The sequence below is a fragment of the Pseudorasbora parva genome, chromosome 15 (genome assembly GCF_024679245.1).
Source record: "Pseudorasbora parva isolate DD20220531a chromosome 15, ASM2467924v1, whole genome shotgun sequence".
Taxonomy (NCBI): Eukaryota; Metazoa; Chordata; class Actinopteri; order Cypriniformes; family Gobionidae; genus Pseudorasbora; species Pseudorasbora parva.
In genome coordinates, this window is record NC_090186.1 from 20479238 (window position 1) to 20504395 (window position 25158).

The following is a 25158-nucleotide window of genomic DNA, read 5'->3' on the forward strand; positions in this document are numbered from 1 at the left end:
AAGAATATTCCAATCAATCGCGGGTGGATGAGAGAGAAATCTTTGTGTTTCATTTTTAAAACAACCCCTCCCTAATGCAAGTATATATCTCCACTCATGTGAACTGACAGGGAAGCTCATTAAATATGCAAATCTTATCCAGTCCTAAACATGGGCATTTACTTCCAAGTCTACAGTGCACCACCCATTAAAACCGAGCATTCAGGAGAGAGCCTCAAAATCACTGTAGAAAATAGCCTATTACTTATTATTATGATGTTTTTGGAGATTTTTCTAGTGGACTAGTCAAATTAGAGTAATCACACATTTATATTAGACTGGGTGTGTGGAAGCGGCAAAGCAATATGACTTTAAGTGTGTGGAAAAAAATAACATAAAAAAAAAAAAAAACATAACCAGAGAATATTTGTTTTCATAACACAAACCTAGGTATTTATTCGACACAGTGGCTAAATTAACAAAAAATAAAGCTTCAACTTCTGACAGTGAGTGACAATATAGCCTACCCCTTCGGCCAGGAACAACCTTTTGCCGTAACATATGAGGAGAAGTTGCATAGAGGGGATTTTGGAAGAAGATGGCAAAATCTTTTGGTGATAACGAAAAAGTTCTGACACACATACACATACAGCATCAGCATCATTACTGTGTACAGTAATGATGCTAAAGGAGCCCAATTTGTTTTGCTTTGTACACTGCAAAATGTTGGTTGGCCCCACCAAAACGCACAAGTTTTTGGGAAAAGTTGGCAGCCCTGATACAGTATAAATAAATTGTCCATTTTCCTGATTGTAACTCCTTTATTCCCCAAACTTCACAAACTTTACATATTGTTCCCTTGTACCTACACGTATACATACTTTATAGGTACACTTTATAGGTATAGGTAATTACTTCAGAAATAGCCTTGTGAGCAGGGCTGTGTTATATACTAGATCTGTGCGCAAGGCAACCCACGTTCGAGTCTCGGCTCGAGGTTCAGGCTTATTTGTTCATTGATGACGTCATCACATCTGCCTGAACCATGATCAGTGTGATATATTGAGATTTGAACTGACTTGAATATAATGTTTTCATATTCAATTTTACAATATAGAATTGTGGAATAAGTCAATGTTCAGCTACTAATTAGCTCATCTTTATTACATTTAAAATGATTTTAAACTAATCAGTGTTCTTTAATGTCCATTTTATATAAGTTTTTAGATTACATATACTCCCATTAATTCCAAAATGGCAAAAAAGCCAAAATTATCAATAAAGAATAATTATAAAGGCAACTTAGATTTAAATGATTGTCTTCCAGCGTGTGTGCTTTTGAATACGCTACAATAATGATTCACTAATTGACACAATAACATGTTATTTTATTTGTGAATTTTGAACTGCAAAAGAGCTGAATGTCTGGTTTTGGCTGGTCTTTATTTCTGCTTATGTGGTTAAAACATTTCTTCTTTGTCTAAACAAAGGTTTAATAAAGGTTTAAAAAAAAAAAAGATTTTAAATGTGGGTCCTGCGCGCACACTGTACGATTTTTCAAAATCCTTTGCGAATGTCCCTTGTCAGACTGTACGAACATCCCCGAAGCCATGTCAAAGGCCCACTGTAAATTAAATTAAAGTCAGCTTTACGACTTGTTCTGAAATGAAATAATCATTTAATTGTTTTTTCATTTGCATGTTTATTTGAATACATAAGAGATATTACAGTATTCCGGTATAAAAAGCATCAAACGGTTGACTTTAAAATAAAAATTCGGATATTTTTCTCCTAGAGCCGTGGAGCAGTTTTATGAACTTTCATTGACTTCAAAATGACCGATCAATCACTGCCATCAATCACTGCCATTATAAAGCTTGGAATAGCCAGGACATTTTTAATATAACTCTGATTGTGTTCGTCTGAAAGAACGATGTCAGATACTAGCTTGAGGGTGAGTAAATGTGCTAATTTAAATATTTGGATGAAACCCTTTAAAGTAGCCTATCTGCTAGCCTACTAACATCTTAGATGTTCTGATCTTATCAGAGCTTTTAATTGACTTGCTACTTGTTTAATTTATTTTATTTTATTTTTCGGTTTTATTTATTTATTGTTGTTGATTGTTTTTTTTTTTTTTTTTTTTTTTTTAATTCTGTAGCACTTTGAGATTTTGTTTAATATAAAGTGCATTATAAATAAAATGTATTATTATTATTATTATTATTATTATCTTGGTGCCAGTTAGCACAGCACATATTTTACTGCTCAAATGCCAGCGTGAAGAATTCCAGGAGCAACATAATGAGCTTTGGGTTATTTGATTTGTTTTGTTGTGTCTGAAGCATCTGAAGCAGATTTGCCTCCAGGACATGTGTCCTCCAGGCCTACAGAAGGCGCTAATTTTGTGTCAGTTGGGTATATGACGCACTAGTACCGCTGAGAACTGTCCGAAGAAGACGAGCTGTACATGGCTGCCTCCATGTCGTGAATGTGAGACTAACAAAGATTAAATCTTTAGCTAATTACCCAATTCATCGAAATTACAATCGTGTCATATTTTACAACGGTAAGATTAACACATTTTGAATGCTATATGTAATTTATAAAACGAAGGCTGATTAATTGATCTGATCTTGTCCGAGCGTTTTTAGAAGCGCTGTACTGTGTGCACTTGTGTTAATGTCAAATTTAATTGAGGGATGATCGATCAAATAGCTTTGTTCACATACACACCACGTTTACATGGTTAATTCGGCTACGTTAGTAACATAAGGTTATACTTGATCAGCAATATCTGGAAGATTTGTTTTTTAATGGATTTTAGTGTGCTCTGTACGTGATCACTTGTGCTTACGAATCAAAAGTGTTTTAAACTTTAAATATGTTACACAGACTTTAAGGTGGTCTTATGTTGTGATTCTTCTTTTAATAGCCATGGTACAGTAATGATATCTGTTTTAAAGAGAAAAAAATACTGTGCTATTTGAATTGTGTGTACTTGTATTGGGCTACATGTAATTCTGTTACTATTTATTACTGTATGAAATTATTACTGTACTGACAATAATGAGTACTGAATCATCTGTTTACTGTAATAAAGTGATATTACAGTTAAAACTTAAAAAAGAAAAGGCAAATGAGGACCATGTTCAAAAAACTAAAAAGGAAAACATGGTACTGTTGTGATTGATATTGAAATCCCAAATCATTATTTCCGGTGAAATGTCAACTCATATATTTATTTTAAAGCACTTTAATATAAAACCTTGTTTCAAAGTAGTTTCAGAGTAATAAACAAGACTGTAAATTTTGCAAAATTAATCAATTAAACAACTTTCAGCGGTCATGCAGTTCTATAGGAGACAATAGTGTCATTGTTCAGTTCATTTGAGTTCAGTGCAATAACAATGTTACAAAGTTTATCATGAAACAAGTTCAAAAGCAGCTTTACCGAAGAGAATATTTTTATTATTCAGCTCGGTTCAGTTCGATTTTTTTATGTTCTTATTTGATAATGTCAGTATAGTCAAATGTATCATGTTTTTTCAATATATATAATATTTGTCTATTAAGAATATTTGAAGTTGTCAAATAACTAACTAACTAACTAACTAACTAACTAACTAATATGTTCAGTCTTTTGCAGTACAGACCTGTGAGGCTATTGCTGTCCAACGGCGGGCTGGTAGTCCAGTTTGGCATCAGCCTTCAATTCCTTTCAAATGAAGGACGGTAAGGAGAACTCTAACGCCACTTCTGGAAGTTTTGCCACAAATCTGGACCACACAAAGCCATGCTGGTACTGGGACAAGAAGGATCTGGCCCACACTCCGTCCCAGTCCGATGGCCTGGACCCCGCCACAGAAGCCCGGTACAGACGAGAGGGGGCCAGGTTCATATTCGACGTTGGGACACGTCTGGGACTGTATCCTTTTGATGCTGCCATTTCTACCTATTTAGTGCAAGTATATCTTGCTCTGTTGACATCTGTGTAGGACTGAGTTTTAAATACTGAGAGGATTTTGATATTATCCTTAACCAATTGTTTAAGACATTATGACACTCTGGCAACTGGAATAACATACTTTCATCGTTTTTACATGTTTCATTCTTTCAAACAGTTTCCCAGATATGTAAGTACAACATGCTCTTGGAAATCTGGTGATTGCTAATCTGTAATTTGACTTTTTTTTTTGCGATTAAAGCATAAAGGAACTTGCGATAGAGTGTTACAGTGATTTTACAATTTTGCTGAATTAAAAATGGTTGTATATACACCCATTCATTAGGTTAGACTACATATATATTTATATACTGACCATCGAAGGAAAATGGGTCTTTGGTAAGAGCCAAATTATTGTATTTCTCTTTCTAAACCCCATTTGCAAAAATACAGAGAGCTATGGGATCCCTAAAAGGACATGGTGAAGGAAAAAATATAAGATTTTGCAAAGGTTTTTTTGTGTTCTACTGAGAAACTTTGCGTTCGCTCGCAAAGAGCTCAAAAGTTTTTGTGAGCGAATGCAAAGAAAAAAATCATTTTGTTATTTTTCTTCCATCTTGTGTTTTTTTTCTCACCACAATGTCCCTTTAGAATAGCCTGACAAGCCAGACCGATATCAAGATGTTTGGTCTGGAAACTCACCATTGACAGCTCAATCCGAGGGGCGGGATAAACGGTTGTCTTTTAAACTCCCTCTGTACGCGATAGAATAGCGCTACAACCAACCAGAGCAATGAAGGTGAAGCGGAGCTCATTGATAAATTAAACATTCGCCGTATCCGGTCGGCAAAACTCCGAACACATCTTCCCTTTTTAAGAATGACTTCAGTGCTGTTCTTTGTTCTTTTCTCAGAGAAAAGCTTAACTCCAAGTCTTTTAGAGTCGCGGTCAAAGATGATTCGAAAGACCGCCGTTCGCCAGTTTCTGTGTTTACTAGAAGCACGCAAACGCAATTCGGCTGTCGTCATTATTGCCCCACCCACCGACTCTATACATGATGTGATTGGCCCGATAAGAGTTTAGCGTTTACAGCTCAAAAGGGTATTGAGAGTTGCTAGACGACACTCGCGGGCAGATTAGATTTGCTGCCGCTAGGGTGCGTCTAGATTTCTAGGCTACCTTTAGAGAGCAAACATGCAAATTATTGCCTTTCGGTGAAATGCACTGTTCTTAAATTGAAAGGCCATTCACTTTATTTGTGTAAAAAATAAATGTTACATGAATTCCTTATGCCTTACCATATGTATGTGGGTAAATATCACTGTTTGTTGATATTCTCCAATGATTTGTGAGCAAAGTGGATTTTTACTTAAACATTTAATCTACAAAACGATACAACTACTATTTGGTCCAAGTTATGGTTATGTAGAGTTATTTAGAGTCAGAACTGTGTGTTTAATTGTGATGACCTTTAAATCCCCCTGCATTTAATATATTGTATCCCTCAAAACTCATCTTCGATAATCAAAATGACATTTAAATTCTTGAATGTAAAATGACACCCTTGTTTTATTTAATATACGTAAATCAATGAATATGCAAATTAGTCCCCATCTCCATTCATTTCACTCAGCTTGGACTTTCTGATCCACAAAAAGTTGGTTTAATTGAGCCGTGTATGTTTGAACCAGAAACTGATTCAGAAGAGGAAGAGTGAATTATACAGACATGTCTATAAGTCGATGTGTCAGAATGTTACACATAACAATAATTGATACTATTAGCCTTCGTCTTGACTTTGTTGTCAAACCGCTGATAATGAGTTACCAATACTACACAACCTTGTTCCCGTTTGCCATCTCAGTCAGACTGCTCCCCGGATTAAGCCCTTCCAACCCAACGTCTTGATGTGGGTCTGGCTTGTCAGGCTAGTACACTGTAGTTTTAAGAGGAAAATACTCAGTAATGGTGTTGACACGAAACGTGGTGTTGGCACGTTTTGTATTTAAAGCATATTAAAAAAAGCTACATAGACACAAACGACATTACAAACTTGATTTTCACCACAGAGGGTCTTTAAGGAAACGGTGAAATGGTAAATGGTAAATGGACTGCATTTATATAGCGCTTTTATCCAAAGCGCTTTACATTTTGCCTCACATTCACCCATTCATACACTCATTCATACACCGACGGCGATGTCAACCATGTAAGGCGCCATCCAGCTCGTCGGGAGCAGCTGGGGTTAGGTGTCTTGCTCATGGACACTTCGACACTTGGTCAGGCGGAACCGGGGATTGAACCACCAACCTTCTGGTTTGTAGACAACCTACATGAACCACTGAGCCACTGCCGCCCCTATGAAGCAGTGGATGAAGCATTTCTGTTTGTGCTAAGAGGGAGCTAAATCTCGGTAGGGATAGGGACCGTAAACAGTGTGTATGTTAAAAGGTTAGCAGTAGCCTGTAGCACATTCTACATTGAATCACGTTTATTAATTTACGTTTCCTTCTACAGGTGACCGGGGCTTGTTGTCTCTTTTTGGCTGGTAAAGTGGAAGAAACCCCCAAGAAATGTAAAGACATCATTAAAACAGCTCGCAGTCTGCTCAACGACGTGCAGTTTGCACAGTTTGGAGATGACCCAAAGGTTTGCAACCCATTCAACACACAAACTCTCAGTCCTGTAACGTCAGTACTGTATTAAACATCACTGTTTATTGTGGGATGTTTCCACAGGAAGAGGTCATGGTCTTGGAAAGAATATTACTCCAGACAATCAAGTTTGATTTACAGGTTGAACACCCCTACCAGTTTCTGCTGCGCTACGCTAAACAGCTGAAAGGTATTTCTGTGTTTGAGACAGAGTTTCAAATTTTATTTTGAATTTAAGAAGTCAATTTAAGTGCTTATTTTGTTTTTGTTTTTTTGTATAAAGCTGCTTTTGTTGTGATGTTGCTCATTGGATGGTTTGATTTTCAGGCGACAAGAACAAAGTTCAAAAGCTTGTGCAGATGGCGTGGACCTTTGTCAATGACAGGTTGGCTTGACTTTATTTATTACCAGCAATGAAACTATATTTTCATTATTCATACCATTAAAGGTGCCCTATGTAGTATTTTTGCTGTAAAATATCCAAAAACAACTAGGCCAGTGTTATACATTTTGTTTAGTTGAGTACTTACACAGGGTCCCCGCGGAGTCTTAAAAAGTCCTTAAAAGTATTACATTTCAAAATCAAAATATAAGGCCTTAAAAAGTCTTAAATTCGCGGAAGCATTGCGTTCTAGGTCTTAAATAATGTTAAACGGGTCTTAATTTTTTTCTACGTCCATTTAATGCTACCTCATTGAAATGCTCTCGCCTCCCGCAGCGCACGCGCGTGTTTGTTTGTTCCGTGGTGTTTATAGTTCTTTCTTTCGCTAGACGAACAATTGTTCACTCTATTACAACTACAAATTAGACGAGCATGCATCTTATATTGCAGCCAATCAGCTTTCTTGTTATTGGCACAAGCCTCTTTCTGATCGTACCTCACAGACATATAAAACGGATTTTATTCTTCAGCTGAGTCTGACGGTTCTTGCAGTTCCGCGATCGTGAACGTGAATCTTTTTCACCATCTTGCATAATGACCAAATAACAGTATAATATACCCGATTGAACTAAAAAGAGTTAATAACAGTGATGTAAACTCCGAACTCTGATGTCAGACTGCGTGTTTGCTGCCTGTCAGCGCTCGAGCGAGTGTATTGAATGTGTTATTTCTATGCTCATTAGCCTACCGTTACTCTTGAACGATCAAATATACACATTATGCATATGTCTATATCCTGATTTGAGTTTGGGACGTGGCAGTAAGCACTGGATCTGCGCATTAGTAAATTCACTCAAAGTGAAAGCAAACTAATATAGCTTAACAACAACACAAACGGGGAAACCAGCACTTACACTTAAAGGAACACTCCAACTTTTTTATAACTAAGGCTTATTCAACTTTGCTACTTTGCTAAATTTAGATTAGGGCTGGGCTATAAATCGATTTTATCGATTAATTCGAGTTTGTAGTTTCATGTCGATTTTTGTGAATTAAAATAGTTTTTTTTCTTTAAAGGGGGGGTGAAATGCTGTTTCATGCATACTGATCTTTTTACACTGTTAAAGACTTGGAATCCCATACTAAACATAGACAAAGTTTCAAAAGTTAAGGTGGACGTTTGATGGGAGTATTTCTTTGTCAAAAATACCACTTCCGGTTAGTCATAAGTTTCGGCAAGTTTTTTGAGATCATGCGTCCCCTTTGACGTTAATGGGGGCGGAATTTCCTTGTATGGGCCTTACGGACAATTCTACCGGAAGCGCGTGAGAGACAGAGAGGGAGAGAGCGAAAGTAACAGGCTACGCCCATCAAAGCGCTGGCTTGTAGGATGCGCTGAACAGGTGATGTGCACATAACAATGTCACCAAAAAAGTGCGTTTTTGGTTGCCAGACCAAGACAGTCCTGCACAGATTCCCCAAAACCCCGCGTTAAGGCAACAGTGGATGGAATTTGCTTTTCCGGATCAGCAACTGAGTTGCGCGAATGTTTATATCTGTTCGCTGCATTTCGGTGCCGACTGTTTCATAAACAAGGCCCAGCTCGACACAGGATTTTCCGATCGCCTAATGCTGAAGGATGGAGCAGTCCCAATGTTAGAACCGCAGGCGGTGAGTGAGACTGCTTCAAATGTCTGTGTCTTTGCCTATGCTCATCAAGTAGCCCAAACATGATCACGTATAGTTAATTGATCAATGGAGCATGCGATGTGTAGTGCGTGTACATTTGTTTAGCTGGCCACTATATGTGTAACTTTATGTTTGTGTATTGTAAAAGCACTCCAAACAACAATACACAAAGAGGGGGGAAATATGTTGAACTAAATAAGCACGCTTCTTCATTCAAATGCGCTACTATTCCGTGTCTTTCTATGTAAACACTAACTAGCCTGCCGTGCAAAACCAGTCCGCTTACTGTCTACACAAACCACACGTAAACACACAAACACATGTGCACAACTGCACTTCCCACATGTACACCTTCAAAGACAAAAATACGACGATATAATTCAAGTATAAATATGTAAATAACACAAGCCGCTAAGCATATTATATAGTTAGTGTATAACTTGTACCACATAGAGACGTCCTGCTCTAGTCGTTTTTGCTGCTGCTCCTGTTCAACTGCAGCCTCTGGGTCTGATTCCGGATCATAGATGTATGGCTGTATCTGATTAAAAGCCATATTTTTATTTTGAATAAAGTTTTTTTCCCGCTGTTAGGGATGACACAGCTTTACGACGCACTCGACTCAACACAATAGCAGCAGCGAGCACACGTCATTATTTAGCTCCGCTCACACGACACGCCCCCACCCGCTCAGCTTTTTTCGGAAAGACTCGGAACAGCGCATCTTTCTTATATAATTATAAAAAAAATAAAGACTTTTCGGAGATATGCAGGATGCAATGCTACTCTATAGGTACTCAAGATTGACATGACACTGACTGAAACTGAGTGTTTCACCCCCCCTTTAAAATCCGCAGACGCTCCCTCTGGGCTCCCGTAATGGCTCAGCCCTCCCCCGCGCGTTTGCCAGTGCAACCGAGATACACAAACAACAAGGATAGCGGCTAACAACAACATCCAGTGTCACTGGTTCAGTTTTTCACAGAACTATTAACAATACCCGCTGCAAAGTGTTTGAAGTCTGAACGGAACTGCGCTCATTTGAGCTGCGCGGACAACGAATGCAGCGCGAGCTCATACACGGGCCAATCTCGTGACAGACACGATACACAGCGCTGGAGATCCAGTGAGAGAGCGTTTAAATTCACCACAGAATTAATAACATCGCTACTGTGATCTAGTGGAAGCGTTCGGTGCAGAATTCTGTTATGAACCACAGATATCAGATCAAACAGAGCTGACGTGGAGACAACATGAGCGAAGGTCAGGGGTTTCAGTCACAAATCACCAACATTCACCAAGATTTACTGTAGTAAAACCACATGGATTTAATGTTGTTGTCATTATTTATCTTAGGATTCGTACAACCTTTTGAGATTGAAATTCAAGCACTTTCCAATGGTTTCGTACACTTATTTGTACACGTACTGCACTTATTTCCAGCACTTCAAAGCTCTAAGTTAATTGTTTTTAATGTTTAATCCATTTTGTGGCAAACAAGCATTTTTTATTAAAAAAAAAAAATGCAGTGCCCACCACTATAACCAGCTGAAGAGCAGGTATTGATTTATTAGCCATTTCCACTCCCTAATATATGGAGAAAAGTACGAAGTCACCAAGTCTTGTGAAAAACTAAATTACACAGAAAGCAAGTAAAGAGCTTATTTTATAATAACTGAGGCTGTCGGTCAGTTCAGTGTGAGAATATTGAAGAACAATCGTAATCTATATTTAATATCATTAGCATATTATTAAACAGCATAACATTTAAATTTTCCCTATACTTTTTTGCACATTACTGTTGTTAATAAAAGTTAATTTAATCTGCATATCAATTAATAAACCTTTGTATTGTATAATGTATATTGCAAAAAATATGGTGCCCATTTATACTGTGGAATGGTCTGGGTTATTCACATGCTGAAAGTTTTGCACCCCAGGTAGGCGCTCTACCAAGTCGCAAATATTTTACCTAAACAAAATAAAGTTAAAACTTGTTTTGAACAATTTCTTTGTCATGCAGATTGATTTTAAGTAGGAGGGGGAAAAAAAAGAAAATAGAAAAATCGATTAAAATCGTAAATCGAATTTTTTGCCAAAAAATCAGGGATTTTTTTGGGGGGCCATATCGCCCAGCCCTAATTTAGATATGTGGGGAAATGCATTTTAAGTTAAGCTAGCGGCGACCATGTTTTTTTATTTATTGCGCAATATAAATAAATTTTATTCATAATGGTCTTAAAAAGGTCTTAAAAAGTCTTAAATTTGGCTTGGTGAACCCTGCAGATACCCTGTTACAATTTCCCAAATGTTTCCAACTATTTGTAAATTGTGAGAAAATTGCTATTTTAACTAAGGACCGGGACGTTTAAGCATAGCGTTTGAGTGAGTCGCCTGTCAATCGCGTCATATCTGCCCTCAGTTTTATTCTGCAGAAGCGCTTTACTCTTAGCAGTGTGAACATGTCACAGCAGCACCGAGCGAACGCACAGAGTAACGTCATAACGTCATTTTAAACACACTTAAATGTGTCTAATATGATTAACAGAGCTGCTTTACCTTATAATCATGACCGGAAAAAGCGGAAGTCCGGGCACCCGGCGACTGTGTCCCGTCCCGTCATAATAAAAGTACTGGTGTTCGCGAGCTGTGTGTTTGTATAACAATCGCTCCAGCAGCCGTGCTCAGCTCCACATCACTCAGTCCTGCTCTGCTTCGTACTACAGTAACGTTAATAACCGCATACATGAACGTGATTTCTGCCCGAGTCCTATTTTCCACCGGCTGTGAGGTGAAGACCACATGTCCCAAGATACTGCACTCACACTTGGCGTCATCAAACTACACCTTTGTTTTGAATAGGCGACCTCTAGTGGACGGAAAGTTGCATAGTGCACCTTTAAGTATATTTTTAGTCTTCATGAATCGTTATCATTCAGCTATTGCCATAACTAAAACCATACAAATATATCTTTTTTTAACCTGAAATAAAATAAAAATAAAATAAAATATTAAAAAGCTTAAACCTTTTTTTATTTCAGCTAGTTGCCAAAGAAACTATTCTCATTTTCATTTAGTTCAAATGGATTTACTAAAATAAACTTTTAAAAATGTTTAAAAATCTGTTTAACTAAAATTAAAAAAATTAAAAAAAGAAAACACTGTATATAAAAACTATAATAGGATCTCATTGATACTAAAATAACACTGATCCATATTCATCCAGTCTCTGTCTCTGTAAAACTGCAACTCGCCCTCTGCAAAATAATCATACTTCAGTTCTCACAGTGTAGCTTTAACAAAGTTACACAGTGTAGCTTTAACATATTGACTAGAAGCCTTGTCAAATGACTATCGTTTCAACTTAGATGGTGGAGAAGGTGACGTTTCGATACAAGGCTTGAGTGAGCGATCTGTAAACAGTAGTAGTAAACTTGGTTAATTTGGCTTCTGAGTTGTGTGTTAATGATGAAATATAGGCTTATTTAGATTTCAATCCATCAAAAGGGATTGACATACTTATCTAATGTTGTATTTTATAACACTGGCAGGAAATGATATTAACCTTTGTCATTTGACAAACAGTTATGTGAGCTACTTGGAGTTTCCAATTGTTATTTTAGTAGCATCTTGCGTCTAGACAACACAGGGGATATTATTGTAATGTTATCTTACTAAGAAACTTTCAATTTAATCCGAAATGGTTTCAACAGTCAATAAGTCGATAAAATCACTACTTACTGCTTGCAGGAATACGGTAGAAATCGGCCCTTTCTTCAGTTTCAGACGCTGAGCCAAGACTGCTGTATTGCCCCAGTTTAATAAAAACTCTCTGTGGTGAAATGGCCGAGCAAACGAACAACTTTGAATTAATTTGTTGGTAGCCGATTGTAAATAAACATCAGCCATGACTGTTGACATTGTTTATCTGTGGGAAAACTATGAAAAGTCCTGCGCAGCCTGGAACATGACATCTGTGATGATCTGCCGTAGTTTGTTTATCTGACTGAACTCCTGATGGCTGCGCACTGTGCAGTTCTGCCTGATATTGACATGGGCTGACATGCAAATGTTGGGGGCGTACATATTAAGGATCTCAACTATTGCGTCACAGTTGCCGTTATGTGCAAAATAGCCTGTTTTTCCGTGGTTTTTCACAAACAAGATTTACATATGAAGGAGGAGGCAATAATGTTTGAGTCTCACAGTATGTGATGTCCATGTATTGAACTCTTGTTATTTAACTATGGAAAGGTTAATTCAATTTTTCATTCTAGGGCACCTTTAAACCTAATTATTTTTGGACATTGTTCTTTTGCACAAAACAACAAAATAATGTAAAAGGCCTCTTTTTACACGCAAAATATAGAATGTATCATATTTGACTCTTGCCCAGTATTAACATGTTTGCTTGTCACATGTTCCAGTCTCTGCACAATGTTGTCCCTTCAATGGGAGCCAGAGATCATAGCAGTGGCAGTCATGTACCTTGCCGGCCGACTGTGTAAGTTTGACATTCAGGAGTGGACGTCTAAGCAGTCATCTCGTCGCTGGTGGGAGCAGTTTGTACAGGATGTGCCAGTGGAACTGCTGGAGGGTAAGGGACTGCAGCAGACACGCCACATGAATATATTTTACTCTACATCCCTTTTTAATAATAATGAATGAGATATAGGACCATTAACCCTAGCAGTCTAGCTTGTCATCATGATATACCGTTCCCTTCCAGCTTTTCTTCATCCCAATATCATTTTCTTTTGCTCTACAGACATCTGCCACCAGATTCTGGATTTGTACTCACAGGGTAAGCAGCCGATACCCCAGCAGCCTCAGATGCAGGAAAAAGAGAAACCGCCGCCCCCTCCTGCTGCTCTGCCCGGCCAGTCAGGGGGACAGAACCCTCCTGCTCAACCTCCCTCCAAGAAAAACTCCCCCCAGGCCAGCCCACCTGCCAAGATTAAACGGCAACATGTAAGTAAAGTGTTTACAGTCAGCTGATATATTTAGGAAAACACAAATGTGTATGGAGGGATTTTTCAGTCAGATTATAAACTAAAAGTCTAAAACTAAAAGTCTTAAACCAAAACTTAAAATCTAAATTTGAAACTTAAAGTCCAAGTCGAAAATGAATTTGGTATTTAGGATTGGGCATTTGGTATTTAGGATATGGCATTTTCTATTTAGGATTGGGCATTTTCTATTTAGGGTTGGGCATTTGGTCATTTAGCCATTTAGGATTGAGGATTGGGGATTTGGGGATTTAGGATTGGGAATTTGGTATTTAGGATTGGGCATTTAATCATTTAGCCATTTAGGATTGAGGATTGGGGATTTAGGATTGGGCATTTGAGGATTGAGGATTGGGGAGTGTATGCAAATTAGGAGGCGTGGCCCAAATACTGGAGGCTGGGTTTGAAATGGCTGGTGCGCAGATGCACCTTATGGACAGCAGAGGGAGCTCCCAGTGCTAAGGAGCACACTTTAATGAAACCAAACGGAGCGAGTGAGCGGCTTGAGCGAGGACTGTGCGATGATAACTTCAATTTAATGACAGCTTTGTAACATTTGTGGCCTCAAACACAAAGTCACCAGTGAAAGGAGTGCTATCGGTCTGACGACGAGAAAGCAGCAGACAGTGCAGCAGGTAAGATGCTAACATTAGCTACTAGTTATATAAGCTGATATTGCTAATATGCTTTAGTAGGGAATTATTATATTGGGACATGCTGCCTTGTTTTTTAAACTGCGGTTAACCCCTCTGACATTAGTAGATACACTCCTTTCCCATTGCCACTAGATGGTCTTGTTTATGTTTATTTCTTTTTTGCTATATAGCCTATATACATTTTATTAAGATTGTGAGAGTATATGTATGTGTGTGTATATATATATATATATATATATATATATATATATATATATATATATATATATATATATATAACAAGGTTAGGAAAGCAATCATGAAGGCCAGTGACGATGTAACAGCAGGGTTTTTGTGCAGTGTAAAAAGGACCGCAATATATTGCTATATTATGCTCTGACTGACATCGTCTTAACGTATACATACATACACACACAACATATGACATCAAAGAGAGTAGACGCTCCTTATGCTTTTGCATCGCAGTACTTTGATGTCATAAACCGATAGGTCTTGCAGTGTGCAGCGTTCAAGTCGAACAAGCCTAATTTCTTTTCTCTCACAATCTTAATAAAATGTATATAGGCTATATAGCAAAAAAGAAAAAAACATAAACAAGACCATCTAGTGGCAATGGGAAAGGAGTGTATCTACTAATGTCAGAGGGGTTAACCGCAGTTTAAAAAACAAGGCAGCATGTCCCAATATAATAATTCCCTACTAAAGCATATTAGCAATATCAGCTTATATAACTAGTAGCTAATGTTAGCATCTTACCTGCTGCACTGTCTGCTGCTTTCTCGTCGTCAGACCGATAGCACTCCTTTCACTGGTGACTTTGTGTTTGAGGCCACAAATGTTACAAAGCTGTCATTAAGTTGAAGTTATCGCACAGTCCTCGCTCAAGCCGCTCACTCGCTCCGTTTGGTTTCATTAAAGTGTGCTCCTTAGCACTGGGAGCTCCCTCTGCTGTCCATAAGGTGCATCTGCGCACCAGCCATTTCAAACCCAGCCTCCAGTATTTGGGCCACGCCTCCTAATTTGCATACATTCCCCAATCCTCAATCCTCAAATGCCCAATCCTAAATCCCCAATCCTCAATCCTAAATGGCTAAATGATTAAATGCCCAATCCTAAATACCAAATTCCCAATCCTAAATCCCCAAATCCCAAATCCTCAATCCTAAATGGCTAAATGACCAAATGCCCAACCCTAAATAGAAAATGCCCAATCCTAAATAGAAAATGCCCTATCCTAAATACCAAATGCCCAATCCTAAATACCAAATTCATTTTCGACTTGGACTTTAAGTTTCAAATTTAGATTTTTAGTTTTGGTTTAAGACTTTTAGTTTTAGACTTTTAGTTTATAATCTGACTGAAAAATCCCTCCATAAATGTGTGTCCCAAATTCTTTACAGTCAGTTCCCTGGCACGCATCCAAAATACTGGATATCAGTCAAGGTCTAAATTGTATAATCATTGTAAAATTTTAACTATGATTTTTTTTTTAAACTGTGAAAACATGATTACATTTGCATTTGATTGTATTTTGCTTGTGTTTAAAATGTTGCGTGGTATGGCCCCACCTCCGCTTAATGAGCTTATTAGACAAAATCAGGGCCTAAGTCATCTACTAGAGCCACTACTAGAGTGGACTGATAGAAGAAGTTCTTTTGGCAAGTCAGCCATTTCTTATAGAGCTGCACATACCTGGACTACTATACCTACAAAATTAAGAAATCTTTAATATTTTATATCCTCTTCTGCATCGATAAAACAGTGGTTATTGGATTAATCATGTCTTCATAATGTGGAGTAGCTGCTTGTTTCTGTCTGCTTTTATTTAAAGTTTTTTAAAAATATTTTTCTAAATGTTTTTTTATGTTTTATGAACCTGTGGACTTTACCATCAATCTGCCAGGGACTGCAGATGAAAAGAGCATGTATGGCTAAATCTGGCTCATATAGTCAAGTCAAATTTATTTAAATAGCGCTTTTACAGTGATTGTTTCAAAGCAGCTTCACAGTGTTAAACAGGAGAATAATGCAACAGAATTTGATTCGGCTGTACAGCCGCTCTGGTGAAAACGGCGATGTTACCCAGTTCAGTTCAATTATCATATAGCGATAATGTGGGCAGATCAGTAATTAGTGATGTGTTGTTCATGAACGATTCGTTCATTTTGAACGAATCTTTATTATGACTCGGGACTACCGAGTTGTCTCAGAGAGTGATTCGTTCATTTTGTGTTGACCGCGCATGCGCATTACGCAACATATGGCCTCTGAATCAGCTCTGAATCTCCGAATGATTAGTTCTTACGAGTCTTTCGGGTTTGAGTCTTTCGTTCTTCCTGTTAGTCCCATAGAGTATTTGCTGTCAGTAATGGAAGCAGAAAAGACTAGTTATTTTGAGTCTCGAGTTTGAGTCTTTCGTTCTTGCTGTCAGTCCCATGCTGTGTGTGTGTGTGTGTGTATATATATATATATATATATATATATAGCTACACACACAGTTGATTCAAAATTTGTCTAATTGAATTTGTGATGTTAGACTTGAATAGTCAATATATTTCCCATATTTGTATGTCTGATATTAACTGAGAATAATATAAAAAATAAAATAAATAACTACGTGCTTTTTACTAAAAAGGTTGTGAACTAGTGTTCAATACGGTGACAAGTCACGTGACAAAAGAACGAACGACTCAAACCCGAGACTCGATCAAAAGAACTAATCTTTTCTGTTTCCGTTATTGACAGCTATGGGACTAACAGGAAGAACGAAAGACTCAAACCCGAAAGACTCGTAAGAACTAATCTTTTCTGTTTCCGTTATTGACAGCATAGACTCTATAGGACTAACAGGAAGAACGAAAGACAAAAACCCGAAAGACTCGTAAGAAGTAATCATTTTTGTTTCCGGACCTGTGTCACGCACGGTCCGGGCAGCCCAGCCCCCAGATCTGATCAGAGTCAGACACAGACGAGTCGACAGCTAACGTCTCGAGGAGCTCGAAGACACGAGAGGTGGAGAACAAACGTGATAAATATAAAGTTGCAAGAGAAAGAATGTTTTGGATCAGGAGGTGAGGTGAACTAACAGAGTTAGACTGCAATAGCCTGACCCAACAACTAATCAATTAATTAAACATTTCAGTTTCTTATAATTTGGCATTGGTTGCAGTACCCTATAGTTTATTTTTATGTAGTTTTAAAATGTAATCAACATTGTCACAAGTACTAGATGTGTTGGGCTATTTAACATGTCATTTTGGTGAAATGAACGAAATGACTCGAAAAAAGATTCGTTCATTTTGCTGAACGAGACTCAAAGATCCGAGTCAGTAAAATGATCCGAATTTCCCACTACTATCAGTAATATAGTTGAATATTTAGTGTCCCCAGCTAAGAAAAACAAAAGCCAAAGGCAAAAGAGGCGACGGTGGCAAGGAACCAAAACTGGAGACGATGGAAGAAAAAACCTTGGGAGAAACCAGGCTCAGTCAGGCTGTCATTTCTCTGGCCAACGAACAAACAGTGTATGATTATGATTAAGGCAAACATTGCAAGTCAGATTAGATCGAAACGAAATAGTTGTGCAGTTCAATCTGTTTTATTTATTTCACTGGTAATTGTTAGGTCTTTTAAGACTACATTGGAAAACTGTTTTATTTTGTTTTGTAGGTTTCTCCTAAAGATGAACCTAAAGCGCCAGCAGGTAAATACTCTGCATGCAGAGGATATTTTATGATGACATGATAATGAATGTCTATTGTGAAATGATGAATTACCTTTTGTATTAAGTGTTAATTTGTCTTTGTTTTTGTTTCAGAGCAAGTTGGGTCTAAGATACCGCGCCTAGAGAGTCCTATGCCGCCTCTTCCTGTGTCCCAACCCCCAGGTGAGGCTTTCTGTAGTTTGAAATAGGCAGCAGGATAAATATTTGAATACATGTTCATTGCTCATCCTAAACCAAAATATGAAGTAATCTGATTTTATTGTTTACCCATCCTTTAGAGGATTGCCTAATGGGGTTATAGGTAAAAAAAAAATTATCTTGATATTATGATAGATGAATCTGCATTCTTATACTTCAGACAAACTGCTTTTAGCAATGCATATAAAAACACACACATACAGTACAGTTCAAAAGTTTGGGCTCTGCATTTTTTATTTTTTTTTGGTGACATATCTAGTTCAGTCATGAAACTAGAGCAGGGGTCGGCAAGTATATTTGGCCACGGGCCCAAAACATTTTTTGCCACTAGATGGCGGGCCAGAATATAGTCAAGGGATAATTTAATAAATAAAAATAACTCAAAACATAAAAGAGGATTTGAATAATATTGGCATGTTTGATTGCTCTTGACGAACTGTTTTATTATTTCCACTTTCCATATTGTGAATTATAAATGTATTTTAATGTGCTTGTTACACATGGAACCTATTGTAATACTTATTTGACGTCACGTAGCATACTTTTACGCTCAGAATTATTCCTTGGCATCCTCGCATAGTAAACTGCATTTTTTTTGCAATCGTTTGCGTTTTGGAGGTAGGCTAAACGATTATTACATTGAGTGCAGAGTGATGTTAACATTTAAGATAGCACTATCAAAGAGTCTAAAGAAGAAAGTTAAACGAAAACAGGGCATACATGGGAAGACATCTGTGCATGCATTCTACCTGGTTTTGTGAATGCAAAGCCGGTGTGTCTAATCTGCAACAAAGTTGTCACAAAGAATCAGACGGCACCATGAGACGAGGCACCTTTTTTGCTGGTTCTTGTCAATATTTTTTGATAAAAAGGAAGCTGAATTTGAGTTATGGTTCACATGTTGGTGCTGACGCCCCGCGATATAATCAAACGTTTCAATATTTCACTGTTCGTTTTATCATCATACTAGAAATTTCATGACGGCTCTTTTAGAGGCATGTCTAGCGATCTATTCCACAGACTCTTGAATGTCAGTTTCAGAACTTTTCAAATTGAAAGCTCTGAATTCATCCCAAAATAAAACATTGCTGCTAAAACGTTGCGGTATTTTTTTGAAGAGCAAAATCACTAAAGACAAAATTGAATGTTGATATAAAATCGCACTGCCCGCTCTGGACGGGACTCGAACTCTGGTCTTTTCTGCGCAGGAGAGACTGACGCCCTAACGATGAGACTAAATGCTGTGTAAGTTTCCACTGGCCACTAGACGAAGTGACCATCTCTTGAAATAACGGGAGTTTACCTGCACAGTTCTCATTGGCTCCTTTACACTGACAGATATAATTCAGAACCAGCCGCTATCAAAACAATCTGCCAGATTCGACAGATGCGGGCGCGCCACGGGCCAGATATTATCGCAATCACATCATTACCACATGGCTTAAGGTGTTTGGCCTCTGCTGATCATGCAGCCAGTGAGATCAATACTATTGTCGAATATTAAGTGTCCCCAATAGACTAAATTGTCTGGTTCATTGTTTGCTGTAGGCTATTCCTGCAGTTCCTCTGAATTCCTCCACCTCCCCCAGCTCCACCTGCCTAGATCTGCTCTGGGATTTGTGTATGTTCATTTATGCAGCAGGAGTAGCATATCTTACATGCTCTTAGCAGCTTGTCTATGTATCTATTAGCAGTAGCATGTCCACATTTGCTATTCAGCAGCAGCGTAGCAGATCTAGTCCTCCAAGATGTTCAATAACATGGTCAAACTTTTCAGAGATTTGTCATAGTTGAAAAACTTTATTTTAAGGCTCAGTTATTAACTATTATCATGTAATGGATGCATTTAATTGATCAGAAGTGGCAGAAAACACATTTATTAATTCACAAAGATTTAATTTCAGTGTTAGGCGAGTACTCAACATGCTTTATCTTTATTCAGATCTAGTATAAGTAGGGCTGCATGATTAATCGATTTATCAAACCACAAAGGCTGCGATTTAATTAAATAAATATATACACTGCATGTTTCAGAGTGAAGTGTGGCAGTTTGTTCTTATGCAAACAGCTAATGATCCGCCGGTGTTTGCAGCATCTTAGACAGGCTCGAGTTGCAGTAAATGCTGCTAAACACAAAATCCATCTTGTCATCTGCTCGGAGGTTGTGTTGCTTAAATGTGTGTTGGAAATGCAACATGGGCTAACCATCTTCCCATACTTTAATTTTAATCACTTATCAACAAGAGAATGTTTACTCGTGTTTTCTGTCAAAATTAAAATTCATTGGGTTAACATTTAAAGATGAAGAAATGGAGAGCTGTAAGGGTTGTATTGTATTTTCATGGTTGTGTAATGTCAAATGAAGTAGTATTTTAGTATTTTTTTATTTATATTTTATTATTGTTATTATTATTGTTTTAAATTTATTTTAATTACATTTGCAATTTATTAAAGGTCGCGCCGCATTATTCAATGTGTTGACGTAATTTCCCCTGAAACGGCTTCAGCTGTTAGCAGCTCCTCCCCTTTTTTGAAACAGCCAATAGCGTTTTGTTAATATACAGTTTGACTAGAGCGCAAGAAGAGCAGACTTTTCTGTTTGAAAAGCCAGTTTCCTCTTACCATTTACCATCATAATCTCCTCCATATTGCTTTGAAATGCAGCATTCTGTGCAGAATTCAAATGGGTCCGATATATTTGTTGTCTGCGCGGACTCGCGCATATGATCCGCGCTGCGCTCTCGTGTCTGTAGTCTAAAGGTCTGCGCTGAGGCGGTGCGTGAAACTAACGTGAAAACAGACTTTATTCGCCTCAAATGAAAGCATATTTACACTGAATCGTTTCCTATCTCATATATAGTGTTCTATGTGCCTTTCACCATGTAGAAATTAGTAAATGTGTGTTAACAACTGACCGATTTCAGCCACAGCTTCAGCAGTGTAGGGGGCGGGCTTTAGATTCTAGAGAGCATTTTGATTGGACAGAACATTTGACGAGAAAGTGAAGTCTGTGATGATGTCATCAAAATCTGAGATTCGTTTTAGTGGGAGACTGTAAATTTTGAATGCTTATATCTCCTAAATGTAAATTTTGTCATAGTTTTGGAACATACCAGCTTATTCATAACTTTAAGACTAACACAGTCATACTAAAAGCTAAAAAACTTAAATTTTGATTTCAGTGGACCTTTAATATTTGCTATTTGATTTATTATCAATGAATATCTTTTTATTAGATAGTGTATCAATGATTCTAAAAACTGTTCTGACATCTGCCCACACAGATCGCAAGGCTCCATCTGCCATCCCAGCGCCTCCTGCTGAAGCAGAACCAGCCACACCAGTTGAAATGGACCCAGCACAAGGGCCGGCTCCTCCTCTACCACACGGGGCCCCGCCCCCTCTACCTCACCGCCCTCCACCCCCTCCTCCCTCAAGCTATATCATGGGAATGTCCACATCCAGTTCGTACATGTCCGGGGAGGGATTTCAGAGTCTGCAGTCCATGATGAAGACCGAAGCGCCCACTTACGCGCCCATGCCCCCTTCTTATGGACTACCTTACCACCATGTCTATCCACATCCAAATCCCCCGCCTCCAGGCCCTCCCCCGTCCTCTTACCCTCCTCCCAATCTGCCCCCGCCCACCCCATCTTTCCCCCCTCCAGGCTACAACCCCAGCTACCCCCCTCCACCCCCACGCATGCCACCAGGGCACAGTGTGCCCCCTCCGGTCATGGGCTTACCGCCCGCTGGGTACCCTCCTCCGCCTGGCCAACCTCAGGTGCCGTTGCCGCCCCATGCCATGCCGCCTGTTGCAGGAATGAACAGAGGGGCTTGGATGAGATGAGAGGTGATGAAATATTTCTTCTTACCTTGGTTTAGGCCCATGATACATGTGCCTGTATACATTATACACGGTCTGTACCAGGTTTATATGGATTACGATGCAGGTTTCACAGAAAGGTACAGACATTTAAGCTGCCAAGTTGAACACTGGTGGAATTTTGGTGTCAGGGAGCCCATGAACTACCACAGACTTCTGCTTTTGTTCAATAAGTTTTACCATTTGGTAGACTTTCTCTCCACTTGTTCGAATTAAAGGAATAGTTCACTTCAAAATCGCCCTCATGTTGTTCTAAATCTGCATGAAAGAGAATTTTGTAAAATCTTCATGGATATTTTCACTACAGTGGTTTACAGTGACCATGGGTGTTCACGCCAAAATAAGAAAAGCACTATAAAAGTGGACATTTCGAAGTCGCTTAATAGTACAGACAGAATTTAGAGCTTTAAAGCTCCTCACACCAAGAAATATTTTGGTTTCAGAAGACATGAAATAATAATACATTTAAATAATACATTTTGAATTATTATTTTTAATTCTCACAGCTTCTGGTCAATATAATATATTTGTTTTACATTATTTTGTATGAAAAGATTTGACAAGAGTTAAATTCATCAAATTCTGTGTTCAACAAAAATCATACAGGTTCGGAACATGAGCGTAATTAACAACATTTTCAGTTTTGAGGAACTATCCCTTTAAATTCATTCACATCACCACTTCACATTCCAAACACCTTCTGTATTATGAATTCAGAGTTGTGTATATGATTTATTCTGTAATCTTTAGGGAACCTTTTTTTCCCCCAGTGTTATGTCTTCACTTTCATTTGGCTTTGCTTTTTATGTGGTGTGTTGCAGAATTCATAGTATTTTCTTAGCAAATAATGGAAAATATCCCAATAATCATCCTTAGCAGTCCTTTTTATTCAGATGCGTTTCTAGCATCTTTGACTACTAACCTGAGGTCACGTGGATTGATTGATGGACATTGTTAGTTTCATAGTTTCCCGTATGTGCCTTAGTTTTGGTTAATAGTTGATCTGCAAAGGACTTGCTATGCTCAACCACATTGTGTTTGCTTTTTGTTTTTTAGGCAGATAATAAAAGTCTTTCCCCCGTTGTGCATTTAGTGAATTGTCTCGTGTTAAATACATTTTTGACTGCACCACTGTCATGCTATCAATTACCAGAGAAAGTAAAATAACAATACACAATGTGCTACACAAGTATAACAACAAGGTTTAAAAATGATGTGGTTTCACATGAGAATAGTATTGGAAAGTTGTTTGCAAACCTTGCTTGTGCATGTTCAAGGAGTACAAACAATCTTCTGGCTAAATGAACCAGTCATGCATAGAAAAAATATCAGTCACAACATTAAAACCACAGACGAGTGTGTAACATTGATTATATTGTTAAAGTGGCACCTGTCAATGGGTGAGATAAATTATCTGGTGAACGATAATTTCATCTTTAAAAGCAGGAAAAATAGACACGCAAAAAGAGTGGTGATTTTTACAAAGGGCCAAATATTGATTGCTAGACAACTGGGTCAGAGCATCTCCAAAACGGTATGTATTGTAGTGTTCAGAGTATGTAGTGGTTAGGACAGCAAAAGTGGTGCATGGAAGAGGAGGAAACCCTTGGATGAGTGAAGGCTAGCCCGTCTGGTCTGTTCAGTCAGCGTGCCCAAGGCCCATGATGACCCTTTGTCCACTGTCGAAGGTGCCTAATATGTAAATGTGTATGTTGCTTAGACACGTACCACCTACCTAAATATGGTTGGTGACAGCTCTACTGTACAGTAAAGTACAGCTCTTTATGGCAATGGTGTTTCCTGTTGGCAGGAAGCAGGAAACAAGGAACAGAGGTCTAATATAATTCTAGACCCTTGTGCTAAAATAATAACTTAAAAGACTCAGGCTCATATGACCTTTTTGAACCAAAGAATTAGTGTAACAGCTTTAACAAAGATACATTTTAACCTTCTGTAGTAGGTGTTTACTTTACTTTTACTTGAGTAGCATTTTGCGAAACATTCAATAATACAAATTTGTGGTAATACAGCGATTACCAAAAGCTACCATCGTTCAAATGTTGGTTTGGTTTGAATTTTGTAAAGATGTCTATGACATTAAACCAGTGTGAAAATGAGTAATTTCCCCTTATTAACATTAGGGGGCACACTTCTCAAACATTTATTTTATTATTTTGCATTGGAATGTGAACTGGAACAAGGTTTCACATTGGACATTGTGGCAACCCACAATACCAACATTTTCCATTTTTATTTATTTTTGTTGTTAACAAAGAAAAAAAATGACCAAAGAAATGTGGTAAGCACAAACCATGTCAAACGAGTGTTTAATGTTTGTTTCATCCTAATTTAGCAAGTGACATGAATTTGCACTCACTCTTGACATCAACAAAACAGAGTTGATAATTATGTGCAATTAGATTGATCAGATTTTTTCCATTGGTTTTGGCAACCCGTATCCGATCAGCCTTGTGACCAATTTCCAGGGTCACAACCCATCATTTGAGAACCACTATACCTCATAAAGTACTTTTAGTAGTTAATCTGTTGTTGATATAGTTGATTTATTGAATTAGGTTCTAGCACACTTAAAAGTGTATAAAGTCATTATAATACTCACTGTAAAAAAAAAAAAAAAATGCTTCAATTGAAAATTTTCAAGTGACTGATCACATCTAAATTTTTCAGTTAGCCAAATTGAATTCCTGTGATTTAAATTGTAAAAAGAATTTCAATTTGGCCAACTGAAAAATGTATTAATTCACAGAATTTCAGTTCGGCCAACTGAAAAATTTAGATGTGATCAGTCACTAGAAAATTTTCAATTGGAGCAATTTTTTTACAGTGCTGTATTTGGTACATTTGTGAAGATACTTTACAACACTGACAGATATTAAACAGAATTTTCAACATTTGAGCCATAAATTAAACAGTTATAATAATTATAAAACATTTAGGCTTAATAATTTGAGCCAGAAATGAGTTGTCTTCTGTAAAGCTGCTTTATAGCTGAAATTTCATAACTGATGTTTTTT

General features: G+C 37.9%; 1 protein-coding gene across 1 annotated transcript; it reads left to right on the plus strand.

Annotated features, from left to right (window-relative positions):
• Positions 1-2397: 2397 nt before the first annotated feature.
• On the plus strand, positions 2398-25110 carry ccnk (cyclin K). Its single transcript, XM_067417336.1, has 11 exons — positions 2398-2548; positions 3619-3907; positions 4034-4115; positions 6443-6574; positions 6664-6769; positions 6907-6964; positions 13078-13247; positions 13419-13621; positions 17985-18018; positions 18133-18201; positions 21522-25110. Exons 2-11 carry the CDS (start codon positions 3705-3707, stop codon positions 22085-22087), a joined length of 1623 nt encoding a protein of 540 aa, XP_067273437.1. The 5' UTR covers positions 2398-2548; positions 3619-3704; the 3' UTR covers positions 22088-25110.
• The last annotated feature ends 48 nt before the right edge of the window (positions 25111-25158 follow it).